Source organism: Cinclus cinclus, chromosome 8 (genome assembly GCF_963662255.1).
Source record: "Cinclus cinclus chromosome 8, bCinCin1.1, whole genome shotgun sequence".
Classification (NCBI taxonomy): domain Eukaryota; kingdom Metazoa; phylum Chordata; class Aves; order Passeriformes; family Cinclidae; genus Cinclus; species Cinclus cinclus.
Genome location: NC_085053.1, coordinates 25,585,319 through 25,599,716, shown reverse-complemented (window position 1 = coordinate 25,599,716; position 14,398 = coordinate 25,585,319). Strand labels below are relative to the sequence as shown.

The following is a 14,398-nucleotide window of genomic DNA, read 5'->3' as shown; positions in this document are numbered from 1 at the left end:
TTTGTAAATTCTGAAATTTCAGAAGTATGACCATAAGGAACAGTTTAAAGGCAATTTAAAAACTTTCTGATTCCTACTGAAGGTATCACAATTTTCCTGCAGTTTGACACCAAGGAGGATCATGTAATCATCCTGTTTACCATGGGACATTGACGTAGACTTGAATTTACCCTAAACAAGCCAACTGACTGGAATTTAAGAACTTTATTTCTCAGCAGCAGGGCATGTTGGGCACATCAGGTAGAGAACAGAAGTGCCAGTGGAACAGTATCTGGAGAAGCTCTGAGATTAATTAGGTGAGATGGCGCTCAGATGATTGCAGCAAAAGAGTATTTGCTGTGTTTACAGGGATACAAAATCAGCTGAAGTCCTGCCAGTCAGACTGAGGGAAGGAAATGCTTTTTGTAGCCAAGTTTGATGGTAGTTTTGATTTTTGAAGTGGACGAGTAAGACATAGCAATCAGGAATGGAAGATAAAATGGTGCCCTGGAAACCCAAGAGTAGCAGTCCTTTCAATGCAGCTTGTTGTCCTGGGCTGTGACAGTATTCAGTATTCCAAATATATCAGGATAGCTCTGAACCTGGGATTCTTCCTGACCTATGCAGGTAGCTCATGTTGTGAGACATGGAGCTTAGCTAAAACCTGATGCCATTTGTCTTTGCAGACTGCTATAGAGATCTCTCACCTCCTTGCACTGTGCTCAAAAATAGTTTATATTATTACCTGTTATAATTGTTGGCACAATACCAGAGAAAAAATTTCTTACTTGAGGTTGTTTGTAGTGTCTGTGCTTTTGGAACACACTTTTTCTATAAAAGTTACCTCACTGTTATTCTGACAGTGAGTCTTTATTTCTATTTCTTGGGATTTTGAATTCCTGATTATTTCACACTGATGTCAGAGGTGGTAATTACCAATGTGCTAATCTGTACAAAAGCAAGGTAACTGCTATCTGTCTCTTAGAGACAAGCTGAACCCTTTGTGTGCTAAGCTTATTTTCTCTCTCCACTTTCATGGTAAAGGAGTTGGAAACTCCTAATACATGGTGGTGTAAAGGAGCCCTTCTTACAAGCACACAAGAATTTTACGGTACAGTTCCTTAGTCACCTTTCTTAATCTGTCTTGATTTGCTTAATTTATGTTGAAAGTTTAAAGGCAGTGCCCATAAGTTAATCATCTTTTTGTGGAGCAAGAATAGATTTCTTGCTATTTCTGTGCCCTTGCATGCTGCCACAAAGGTTATGGTACGTCAGCCTGTACTTACACACCCACAGATGTAGAGTCAGGTAGCATCAATTGAAGCTCCCAGGTCCTGGGAATTGGTGTTGCTAGTGTGCCCCAGTTTGACCAGAACAGTTTCCTGTGGGAGCAGATGGATGGGGTGGCTGCTTCTGTCAACAAAGGCGTCACTGGTGGTGGGTTGGTCTCATTCCAAGTCTCACTGCTGTAATCTTAATTCACTTAAGCCACTAATCATGACATTTGTTTTGGCCTGGGCTGCTTTCAACTGAAATTGTAGAGTTGCCTGTATTTTCTCAGAGATCTCAAGTGTATGTGTAATACAGATAGGGTGACCAGCCCAAGTACTGCTGCTGGATGAGTTGCATTGGCTTTTGTAGAAGTTACAAGTTCATGTAAGTCTTGCTGTCCCAGCAGGCTGCTTCTTGTGTGTGTTGCTCCACATGACAGAAGGGGAGTTCGGTGCAGCTAACCTTAGTGGGAACAATTCTTTGATTAGCATTCCCCCGAGTGTGTTCTGTCTCTGTGTATTGGTGATGCACAGATCCAAACTCAAGCACCCAGTGAAAGCTGAGGGTTCAGGGGATTCGCTGTGTGCTCACACTGCTCTGTGCACAGGGCCAAAGAAACTCTCAGCACGTGGGAATCATCCACCATGGATGTTGCTGTCCCCACAAAAACACTTCTGATGGTAATGTGTCACAAGGAAGGCATCACAGAGATCAAGTACAACAAAGATGATGTAACACACCTTGTAAAATCCCACCCAGAATCTGATGTGTCTTGAAGGGTTGAGTAAAGTAAACTAAAATGACAGTGACCTGTCTGGAGCTGCAGAGTGAACTGGTAGAGGCCAGTGTCCCTCACACCCACCCACAGCTGAGAGAAGGGGCAAGGGAAGGACAGTACCAGTCAGACACACCTTCAGCTGTGACAATATTTTAAGTCAGAAGATGGATTTTAAAGTGTGTTTCTCATGCACCTTAAATACTTCAATGGGAAACTTGGAGTTGTAAGTCAGTAGTGAGTGTAGACTGGGATATACATTCATATACATACACATATATATAAAGAGCTATATATGCAAACTTGTGACTGAGATTTTTTTCTGAATCACAAATCTTCAGTGACTGAGAACTCTGAGTTCTGAATTTCCCTAAGCAATCTCTGCCTGTCAGCACCCCCCCTCTCTGTAGAACAATTGCTCATTTACCAGTTTGGCTTGTTTTGTCTGGAAACAAATTGGATTCTAGACCTGTACTTGGGCAGGTATGAACACTTACTTTGTTCTTGGTACATCTCTGAGGCAGTTCTGCCAGCTGTGGCAAAAGAAGATTTAGGGCAGTGTTTGCGGAAGGGAGTTCCTTGTTAAAAAACATTCCTTTAAAGAAAAAAAAAAAAGCTGACAACTAAACCATTGCTGGAGGAAAGAGAGAGGTAGGAATGTTTAGTTCCATAATAAAAATAGTGGAAATATTTGTGGGAACAGTTCATTGCCATGGCAGAAAATAAACCATTTTAGTATTGAGTTTTCTCTGTTGTAGGAAAAAAAGTTTTGGGTTGGAACTTCTGAAGAACCTGGGAAAACCACAAGGGGCAGTCTGGAGAGGATGGGAGTTATTTCAGCAGAGATAGAGGAGCTGTTCAGACCTGTAAGATGATGTATTTCCACAAAGGGCATTCTTTTCAGTCTGCTGATGAAAAGTCTTGTGGGTTTCCCACCAGTAGAAGCTGCTTAATTGCATTTTGTGTATGCTCTTAGAGTACCTGTTTGGTGAGAACCTGACAAATGGTCTTCTGAAAGTAAATCAATTTTGTTTTCTTGGGCTTTCTTGAATATACATGATGTCCGGAGCCTGAAAAGCACAGCAGTGGCACAAGAGGAAGCAAACAGTGGGGCGCCAGTTAGGCTCTATGGTTCTCTGAAAGACTTTGTAGCCTCCTATAAAGAGAAAGAAGAATGTGCCATTGGCGGTAGTGAGTAAATGGAACCTTCTTGTCTTCTTTGCTCTTGTCTCCTTATAAATAAACCATTGTTGTCCATCCTTGGCATTTGCAGTTCATTGTGATAAATTGGTCTTGATGTGTCTGACATTTCAACCAAGTTGTTTAATGGTGCTTTTCTGAAAAGGCAGATCTTGCTATAACTCGTGTTGGTCCAGAATGCTTCCAGGGTAAGAGCACTCGCCATCACACACAGCACTAACCCTTTCCTTTCTGGCTGCACAAAACATTTTGGTCACGTCAGCTCAAGAGGCCTGGGTTTGTGTAAGCCATTCACAGAAACAGAAATTAAGTTAAGTCTGGACTGCAGTTGCTGAAAGCCTCTCTAATAGCATGGACAATAACATGACCTCCACTTGCATCTGCAGCCTCTTCAGGGAGACGGGAGGAAAACACCCAACTTGCTGGAAATGCAGATGTGTTTTCACCAAGGTTTTGCTTTGAGTTTTGTGCAAGATCCCCTCTCTGTTACCTGCCGGTGCTTACAAGGCATTGGCTTCCATGTAATGATGGCTTGGGTGCAAATACCACTGGAACACAGAGATTTGATGAACTGTGACCAACAGCAGTTTCTATTGCTGTATCCCTGAAAGTTCAAGCTTTGATTTACATATTTTAAATGTCTGTAATTATTCTGTCAGGGAGATGATTAACGCAGAGATTGCTTTCCATAAATAGGAGCCTTCTGTTCATACCTTTCCAAACCTTTCAGCTTCCCAAAGCTATGAAGCATCTGCCCACAGCAGCCAAGCAAAAGTAATGCCCATACTTTAAACTGTGACCCATAAGTAACCTTTTTGCTGGTTAATGAGCCCACTGTGTGATGATACCATTTTAGGATTGTATTTCACCTTCTTCAAAATCAGGTGTGTGGAACATGTTCTCACCTGTCTTGACCCTTACTGCAGATGGGCAGTACAAAACCTGCAGCTTAGAGGGATGGGGACACAGGACCTGGCCTGACTTGGCAGATCCACTGGTCTTGGTGGGATCTTGCTGGGGAACCTTTCTGATTTTTTTTTTAATTACTTATTTGCTGGAAAAATAATCCCAAAGCCTAAGCAAGGATCATTTTTTCCTCTCCCCTGTAATCGTGCAACATTCATAAATGTTATTTAGGTATGCAGTGAGCAAATTTCAACAGAAATGCTGTCATGCCTCAGGGTTCTAAAACTTCATTACATCTGTTATTAACTGTCTGTCTGTGGCAGGAGCTAATTTTTCTTGATGTATTGGTTGCCCACAGCTTCTCAAAAGTGCTTCTTATAACACTTCAAGGCGGTAAAACAGAGAAATCCAGGCATGAAATGGCACTGCTGTCCAAGTGGCTGACTGATGCTTTGGGGCTCTAAGATGCCCTTTCCCAGCCTCCTTGTGTAGATGCAAGGGGAGGTGTAATTTTCATCCTCTTTTGCTCAGCACTTGGGAAGCTGATTGACTTTGTGTAAATACCTTTACCAGGGCATGGTGATGTGAAAGTTTTAATTTAGAATTTAGGTTCCCTTTGCTCAGTAGACCTGCAGCCATACACAGCATTACTGTCATTAATACCAATGGAAGAACTATTTGAATGCACATTATTTTTTTGGTCTGTTTAATAAGCAAATCCTGCCAAACTGGATGATGATTCCAGAATGCTAAACAATTGTTTAAACTGCGAAACATTTTGCATTTCAGCAGCCTTGTCACAATAAATATAGATCTGTTGCTCTTTACACTGGTATGAAGGGGGGAAAAGTAGGAATTTTAGCAATGCAAACTAGTTATGAGAGAATGAGCTTCACAGCTGACTTGGTTCCAGATAAATCTGGCAGATTCTTTTTCATAGTTGTGTTCTTGCCTGTACTGGGGTTTTTGCTTTCTGCGGGTCCTCCTGTGTCTCCATGTCTGACATCACAGTTGTCCTCAATTTACACAGTTACAGCTCAGTTTGTTAAACATCTGCAAGTTCCTGCTTGTCCTTGCTGCTTTTTCCTCAGCTTTGCTGACCACAGTCTGCCCAGATCATTATGTTTAGAAATTGCCTTTCCAAACATAGACATACACCCTTGTACTAAAATGAGGGGATTTGTTTTTCCTGGCTTAGCTGGAGGTGGTTTGTGCAGAGCTGCTGTGCTGTGTGCAGGGGCAGTGACTCAACAGCTCCAGCTCAGTGTGTTGGGCAGGAGGCAGAGCCAGGCAGTGCTGGTGCTGCACTGAACATCCCTCCCTGTATCAACCAGCCCCAGGTTCTCAGCTGGAATCCCTCTTGGTCTGTTGAAACAACTTTCTCAGTTCATTTCTGCTGAGTTAGGCTTGAAACTAAGAGTGAGGGGTGGTGTTTGTTTTATTTGCATGGTCCTGGAAGGGGTTGGCTGGGGCAGGCACAGGCTGGAGGGACAGGAAGGGCCTCGTTCCCAGGGCAGCCTGTGCAGGGAGACCTGATAGAAGAGGCAGCAGGTTGACTTGGGATTTCATTCCAGTGTGTCTCAGTACTGAGCCATTCAAAGTAACTTTAACATCATAAACAATGTTAGAAATGTTTAGAAATATGTTTAACTTCTGTTTATTTCTTTGGTTTTTTTTTCTTCCAGCCAAACAAGTGTGTCCATCTGAAAAAATTAGCTGTGGAGACTTAAGCAACAAGTGCATCCCATTGTCGTGGAGATGTGATGGGCAGAAGGATTGTGAAAGTGGAATTGATGAGGCTGGTTGCACTCCTGGTGAGTTAACACAGATCCAACATCTCCATTTAGGATTATAAAAGTCCTGGAGTGGCTGTTACAAACTGCATGGAAAGGGATGACTTTTCCTGCCAACAAACTCAGTCTGCTTTGCAGTGCTAAGTGGTGACTTTTAGAGACAGAGAGGAAAAGAGGATTCTCCAGTTGGGGCTGGCTGGAGAGTGTGTAAACTCTGTAGAGAATTAGGTATTATTATTATTATCATTATTATTATTATTAGAGTTAACACCCAGGTGATACGGAAAGTACTAAAATAAGGTCCAAACCTTCCTCTGTGGTGGCTCAGCAGGTTCCTGCTGTGTCCTTGTCCCTGCAGAGTGGGGACAGACTCAGGCTGGCTTCTGCTGGGGTGGAATAGATAGGCCTGGACATTGATAGCTTGTTGGTTTCAGTGGACAGAGAGAGAATGATGTACTCTGTACCCATAACTGTTTTAAATTCAGTCCCTAAATGTCCACTGTCTTTTATTAGGCCATTCTGCAGAATGAAAGAGCCCTTTAACAGTGTTTTCAGTCTGTGAAAACTCCTACATTGTGTGATGAAACCATTTCTCAGACTGCCTTTTTGGTCGACCAAATATATAAGTTCTTTATGCTTCTTGATGTCAAATATTCTCTTTTGTATGAATGCTTGACTCATTCTTGTGGCTCCCTTTGGTATTCCAGTTGGTTTTCCAACTTTTTTTTTTTACATAAACCACCAGAATTTAGGGAATATCAGTCTTGCCAGTCTGTGCAGAAGTAAAATCACCTTTCTAATTTCTAATATTGTTCTTATTAAATTCTTTGTGTGCAAATGATCCCAGGCTTTTTAGAAGCTTTCCAAATTCTGTGTATTTACCCATCCCTCAATATTTCTAGTGTTGCATTTGCTTTCAGCAATGTTATTTTTACTTCCAGGTTACTGGTGAAAGGGCTGAATGATTACATTCAAGCACAAATTGAAGTTTTTTCATTTGAAAACTGGATTTTGGGTTCTAATTCCTGCCCAATTCATAATCCACATTATATCTTTTCTTTGAAGCTGTATAATGAAATATGTTTTACATGAACATTTTGTGGCTCTGAGTGGAGCGTTGTGGACAAACTTATTGCTTTGCAGTCAGCTTTATCAAACAAAGTATTACCAAAGCTTTTACTTTGTGAGGAACTTACTCCACTATTTAGCTCTCTTTGTAAAAGTATTTTTTTTCTTAGCCTTTTTTTTTTCTTTTATTGGTTTTCCATGTGAAACTCTTGAGTGTTTTCCCTTTAGTATGCAGGTTTTTTTTCTTTGAATGGGAGGCTTGAATTAGAGACAAATTCAGAAGATAATTGTAACTGCTATTTTCCTGATATGAGTTAGTGAAATTAGAACAATTTTTACACTGCCTTTCCTGATGTAATGCTGCTGCTGCTGCTCACACCAGTGGGAATGGTCTCATGGAGTCTTTTAGTTATAATAAAAATCTACTTAAAATTGCTTTGAACCTTTTGTTTTCAAAGCCTAAGGTAACCCCCAAAATGAATGTAAATATGTTCTGAATGCGACACAATTTGAGCATAATGATGCTATTAATGGATTTGGAAATAGCTGAGTGTTTCTTTTCTGGATGTTTCAGCACCTCTACTCTTACTTAGCTTCCAGTTTTAGTGCATGTGCAGGGTCTTAAAAATGGAAATTTAATCCAAGGACAAGTAACCATATTTTGATGGTTGTTGGGTAACTGGTGAGAAATGAATTTGTAACTTTCAACCAATTTCTAATGACTGAGTGTTGTCCCCACACACTGGAAATCTCTGATGAGCCTGGCTGTGGGATGGGCCATTCTCTGGCACAAGGACCAGGGGAAAAGGCATTGACAGGTGAACTTGGAGCATCCTGGGTGGGTGCAAACATCAAAAGCTTTCAGTCCTAAGATCTCAACTCAGCATCTTTCAGAGGTCAAAACTTGCTTTGAAAGGGAAACAGGAGGCATTGCTGAATGGCCGTACTGGGAGCACTTTCAGAGAGGTTGCCTGTCAAATGAAGGTCTTTTCCTCATGCATGAGAACAATTGTGTGAGCTGTTTCATCAGGGAGCTTGTGGAGGATTGATAGCTATCCTCTCCCTTATCCAAATCTGATAAACCTCACTAAGCCTATCCACTGATACTCTGTTAACATTCCCATTTCTTCTCTGTTTAGAATCCTCCTTTCTCTATTTCCTCTTATCTCAGCAGCACACAATATCCTGACCACTTCAGACCCCTTCTTCTCTTTGTTTTGTTAATTTAATCTCTACACTCGGGTTTTTATTCTCATTTTTAAGAAGCTTTGGCACTGCCTGTCACCTGCAGCCCCTTGGAGCACTGCACCCTGTCACAGAGCTGACCAACTTGCCTATAAATAACACATCTTGCTGGATAAATGTTTGGAAGGGGATTTATTTGTGCTCAGGATAATTTCTGTGGTGAGAGCCTACATGTGCAAAAAAACAAATGGATGATGACTTGAGGATGGTGTGAGTGAGGGCATCCAGAAGAAAAAACCCTAAGCTCTTTCTAAATACATGTTAATAAAGCTATTACTGCAACCTCATGTGGCACTTTAAAAATATTTTAACTGTGTATACTCTTACTTTTTGATAGGAATAACTGCCTCTTGGATTTATAATTCTTCAAGAGGATTTAATATGGAGTTTATGAACCTTATTTATGCCTGCATTTCTGCATTGGTAATTTGTACCAGTAACAAGATTGTGCTGGTATCCAGGAGCAAAGTTTGGCTGTGCTGAGACTGTGCAAGAAACTGTCCCTGTGTCAGAACGTTCACAGCCCAAGTTCAGGGAGGATCTCCTGCAGGAGAGGACAGTAATGATCGTGGTACAGAATCATCCAAAACTGTAGGAACAGTGTAGGTGTATTATGGTTCTTCCTCCTCCAGCAGTCTCCTGTCCAGTTACTGCTCTGAACCTTGTAATTCTTGCTGGATTTTTCCTCTCAGAATGATACCATTGCTTTTTGAATCCATGTGAAATGTATCTAGTGCAGACACTGGCACAGGCAGCTGGGGGGAGAAAGCAGTTTTTCAGAGACTCGGGGACAAAAGTAGAGAATCTGAGTGAGGAGACAAAATGGCGTGATTTTCACCCTGTGGAAGAACTTGTCAAGGAAGCAATGGAAACTGCAGATTCTTTCACCTGCAATGGATAAAGCACCAGTGATCAGGGATCCAGATTTGTCTCCACAGGCTGTAATTGCACCAAGGATTAATTGCACATAGGTAGTTAAGTGCCCATCTGCCTCAATAATTGACTTCCAACAGACAGACTTTAAGAACACTACTGACTTCCAGTGCACTAACAATTTCTGAAAATTAAAATACCTGCCTTTTTATAATAAGACTACATAAAAAGAAAAATTGTATTTTTCAGTTTTTGGAGCAGAAGTAATTTGAGTCTTCACAATACCAGGTGTGTTGTAGTCATAGGTGGTCAGGGTTGGCAGTCTTGAATTTGCTGGCTTGGAGGTGCTGGCAGCTTCCTTATTTCCCTGGTGAGGGTTTTCTGTTTCCAGTGCACCCAACCTTTGTCACAATGGATTGGACAAGCTTAGGAATGTGTTTACTGAGACTAAAAGAGAAATTAAATATGAGAGGCTGTAATTACAGCAACACAACTCAGGGTCTGTGTGGACTAGTACTGCAGAACTTTTTAAATCTCTGCTGAGAGAGACAGTAAGCAGTGTTTTGTCAGCTGCTCAGGAAGGCAGAGAGCGCTTGTGAGTGGCTTTAGAATAAAAGAGCTGCCATCCTGTACCAGCTGAAAGGGCACTGAACCCCTTTAATGCACACATTCCACCTGAAAGGACTCGGATGCTCACAGAGAACAAGGCTCTGGCCCCATCTCTTCTGGCTGTGTCACTGGTTCTCACCTGAACCACTGATAGCACTCAATATGGAAATTGTGTCTTGCTGATGAGGGGTTGGAAGTGCACCATTTTCCCCTTTCCCAACAGCTGGATGCAGTGAAATTATGTATTCATTGATACATTGATAGCAGATTATTTATCCATACCATGGTTTATTCTGCTAGCTATAGCACAGAGGTAGTGATCATGGAGAACTTTTGCAGGCAGTGGACATACTCATACTTGTGCAGTTGGCTGAGGTGAGAGCCAGGAATTCCTGCAGGAGTCTTATGCCAGTGACAGCCCCATTACCCAGAACATGTTCTTTTGGACCTTGGTCTTCAGGCTTTTCACTGCTGACCACGTTATCAGAATTAGTTCTAGATCTTCAGCCATATGGTATGTTGATATGCCAGATTAAAAGTGAACTGGATAAAGGTTTTGTAAATTCGTGAGGGAAACCACAGTAAGCACAGGTGTGCTCAGCTGTAACCACGTCCTTGCCATGGCAGCTCACAGACTTTCCTGTGTATATAGATCATTTACAGGATCCTCAGGTGCTAAACTTCCCACTTTTCCAGGCACATCTCCACGCTCATGTGTTAGTCTCCATAGAAAGCAGCAGCCCCTCCGAGTGAGGGGTCCTTTCCTTGGAAGGTCCAACGGCAGAAAACTTTGAGTCAGCTGTTGCCAGTGCCCTGGTTAACAGCCCTCAGATCAGCTGAGAACCATTGGCTGCAGCAGAATTTAAAGCAGGCTAAAACTGTTCATCCCTCCAGCAGATCCACCTGGTGATGAACCAGCTGAAGGAGGGAAATTGCAAAGCTGATTTAAAGTCAGCTTCCCCCACTCTGCTCCTGCACCTACGCTCACATGAAGTGACCTCTCTATTGACAGTTAAATTGTTTTATCATCTTTTATCATTGTCCTGTAGCTATAAAGAGCATCATGTTGTCCCTGCACTGTTTTCTTCTTTGTGCAGTAAAAGGAGTAAAATTTTGCATGAGTCACAGTTTTCAGTGCTCCCTACTGGGATTTGACCATACTGATCCATTCCATTCCAGATCTCCACTGATCCCACTGAGACCTTTTAACTTGGTGATAATGTAGCACTGATTTTATCTTTCACTGCAGTTTGATTAATGTGTGCTTTTGTCAAAGTTAGTTCTGTACACTGCCTGTTAATGAATTAACATTCATTATGTGCTGTCCCTCAGTCAGCTCAGAGGGGCATCAAACCCAAAGGATCAAATTTTGCTATGCATTCTCCCTGAGAAAACCCACCAATTTTAACAGGGTTAAAGCCCATAGCATCACAGTCATGCCTGTAAAATAAATGTTTTTCCACTATTATTATTCATTTTTTTTTAGTATGTGATGAAAAGAAACATGGCTGGTCTGAAATTCCTCGCATTTTATAGAGGGTAGCTGTAGCTTCAGTGCACTTGCCATGGTGGAAGAATTTACAGTTATTTCCAAGAAGGAAAAAAAGGAATTGCTAGATTTAACAAAATGCAAGTCCTTCATAAATAAGGTAGCACAGCAATGATATCCTCTGGGCTTTACATCATGTTTAATTACTGGACAGCTGGAGGGATTAATGTGTGTGCATTATGCCCTGGCCCTCAGAAATTAAACATGTACAGCTGCCACTTTATCACTGCTTAAAGTATTAGAGCTCCTTCAAAAGCGGTAGTAATTTGCAGAAAAATCCCCATTGTTATTTAGAAAAAAATCTCAGCCCATAATCATATTTGTCCTGAGTTCCTTCAGAACAAAATGGCAAGAAATAAAAGGGATTGGGAGTTACTTTTAATTGCATGCTGACAGGAAAAGTGAAGGTGGTTGCATTTTTAATATATTGGATGCTCGTTGTAATTAAACATAATTAAACAGTGTGTGAACTTGGGTTAGAGGTAAGACAGTCATTGTGTAAATCCAGACTTAAACCCTAAAGCCATGGCCCAAGCTGTGCCAGGGCTCTACCTGCAGAGGGTGAGGGCAAAATGGCTTTGCCTTCCCTGCTGCTGTCTCATGAGCTTAGGTTTATAAAGGAGGATGTGTGACACATCTGCAAATGGAGCTTCCAGCACAGAGTGGGGCTGCCCTGTGCTGATCCTCCTCACAGAGAAATTGTCCCTATCAGTGTTCCATGAATAATTTATTCTCCAAAGCAGAGTAGATGAAAACACAATCTGAAAACAAGACAATGCAGCAGTGGTAGTTGTGCAGCATTTCTCTGAAGGAGCACGAGGGAAAAGGGGGGATGGAAGGAACAGCATAAGCACACACCCCCACACAGACACGTCCTTCACACCCCAAAGGATCATTGTTCACAGGGGCCCGGAATAGGTCTGTGAAAGAGCTGCTTTGTACAAAGATCTGTGGGTAATTAAAAGTAAAGCTTCATAGTGCTGGACTGCAGGATACCTGTGTATACCCACACTAGCTTTGTCCTGCTGCTCTTTCTGCACTTTATATGGAGACGTCGGCTCTGCTTCTTCTTTCCAGGCTCGTATCATACTGGCAGAGGAGCAAGAATTGGCCTGTAATTATGTTTATCTTTTGGGGAGTCTGTCTTTCAGCAGTTAGAGCTCCTAGAGTTGAAACAGTCAAGGAATTGCATCTCTTATTGCCAAATACAATTGTATTTCATGTCCCTGAAGTGCTTTCTTCATAAGAATGCAGCTATAATTTTGAGCCTATTCATCAAAAAGCAAGAATCTGTTTAGTTTTATTCAGGGAAATCTTCTGTAGCTGGCAGTGCCAATGATGATGCTGTGATGGCAGATATGTGGGTAGGAGTTGCATCCTGCAGTGGCCACCAGTACATATGTGTTACACTAATTAACAGTTCTGCTTCCTGAGCATATGATCAGAAGGCTAAATCAAAATCAGTAGCCTGAACTGAGCACAGTCCTACGCAGGAGAGGACCATGTCATGTTTGATGCAAGAGGGAAAAAAAAAAAGTTGGTTTATGAGTCACATTAGCAGATAAAACTAATCTGAAAGTCATTTTAGTGGCTGAAATACTCTTCATAGAGGATGACATAAGGGTTGGATTAACTTGGCTTTTACTTTGCAAAGAAATTTTTTCATTAGATAAAATGTAATGAGAAAGGTTTAGCTCACAATAAACACGACTTCATTACCCTTCTTTGTTCCAATAACTTTAAAATAATTGCTCATGTTGATCATGTGAGTCTTCATCTCAGCCCAAATTCAAGAAAATGCTGCTTTCTACTCCCAAGTCATAGAAACTGCAGGGCAAATCTTAATGCTATGGAAATCTCCTTGCTGTTAATGTGAGTACAGTCAGCACACGACCCTTACAGGTTTAATTGCAGTGAGTGTCACTCAGTGATTAAATTTTCCATTTGAGTAGAAAATCTATTACTGTTTTTTGAGAAATGATTGCCATTCTTCTCTGGAACTGTGGGCACATAGGTACGTTGTCTACATCACATAATAACTGTGCCCCCTAATTATCACATAACTGAAAACAGTCAGGGGCTGGTTATTTCCTGAGCAGTCTGTCAGTCTCTCCCCAAAATCACCACATGGGTCTTGTGTTTATGGACTTGGTCATTATAGGATGTACTTACATTCATAACCTTGAATGGGGCTACACCAAATTCTGCCTGTTGTTGCATCCTCAGTACTTCTTTTTAAGGTACTTCTTCTTTCAGATCGGTTGTCTTGCAAACCATTTTATTTCAAAAGCATCTTTTAATTGTTATTGAACTTACATTCAAGCTCACTTTGGATCACTGTTCCTAGAGAAATGTGAGACATGGTTGGGTAAACTGGGGAGTTCAAAAGGCAAAGCTCTCAGCCTTACCTTGTTCTGTCTGTGCTCCAGAAGAGTTAATAGTGCATGTTCCAAAGTGCAGTGAGTGTTTAATAGTGAAGCAAACTGCAATAAGCAATATCTCCTCTTACAGACAGTTCCCATCAAGCAAAGTAAATTAGTAAATGGAAATTGTATGGGGCACTGACATCACTGCTTGCAATGTGAGCTCTGCTTTGTCTCTCACTGCTCAGGTGAGTTCAAACCTGTGACTCAGCAACCTCCAGGATTCCCTGCTTAGTTATGGCAGCAATTTATAAATGACTTGTTTTATTCTGGAGAAATGGCTCAGCTTTCCCACTGGTTAATCTGGTACCATCCCTGTGCTTAGGAGTGGGGAAGGGGAAGGAGAAAGTGGCAGGCCAGTGTCATGGCTGTGGAGCCATGGGCTGGGATTCCTTGCCTTTCCCACATTTCCTAAGAATAAACCCAACTGTGCTGTCATTTGCCAATGTGGTTGCAGTGTAGCTTTTAGGATTCTGATGATGTCTCTCCTGAGCTGGACATAAGGAACCAGAAAACATTGGGAAAACAGGCAGATCATGTCTCTGTGTCAGCAGACGAGCACGGAGTGGGAATCTGCCCAGTGGATGGAAGGTGACATCCATGGATTGGCTTTTCCTGGTAAAGTGTCTGTGATTTAAATTCTGGAATGGCAAAATTAAACCGTGGTTGTGCAGAAAATTTATAACCACAGGGAATCCAAGAGGTC

General features: G+C 41.7%; 1 protein-coding gene across 1 annotated transcript in view; it reads left to right on the top strand.

The window, feature by feature from the left end:
- The window catches only part of LRP8 (LDL receptor related protein 8), a 167,340-nt gene that overhangs the window by 124,974 nt on the left and 27,968 nt on the right, over positions 1-14,398 (top strand). Inside the window, exon 4 of the mRNA XM_062497017.1 lies at positions 5,818-5,946. Within this exon, the coding sequence (XP_062353001.1) occupies positions 5,818-5,946 (129 nt within the window). The remainder of the gene's footprint in view (positions 1-5,817; positions 5,947-14,398) is intronic.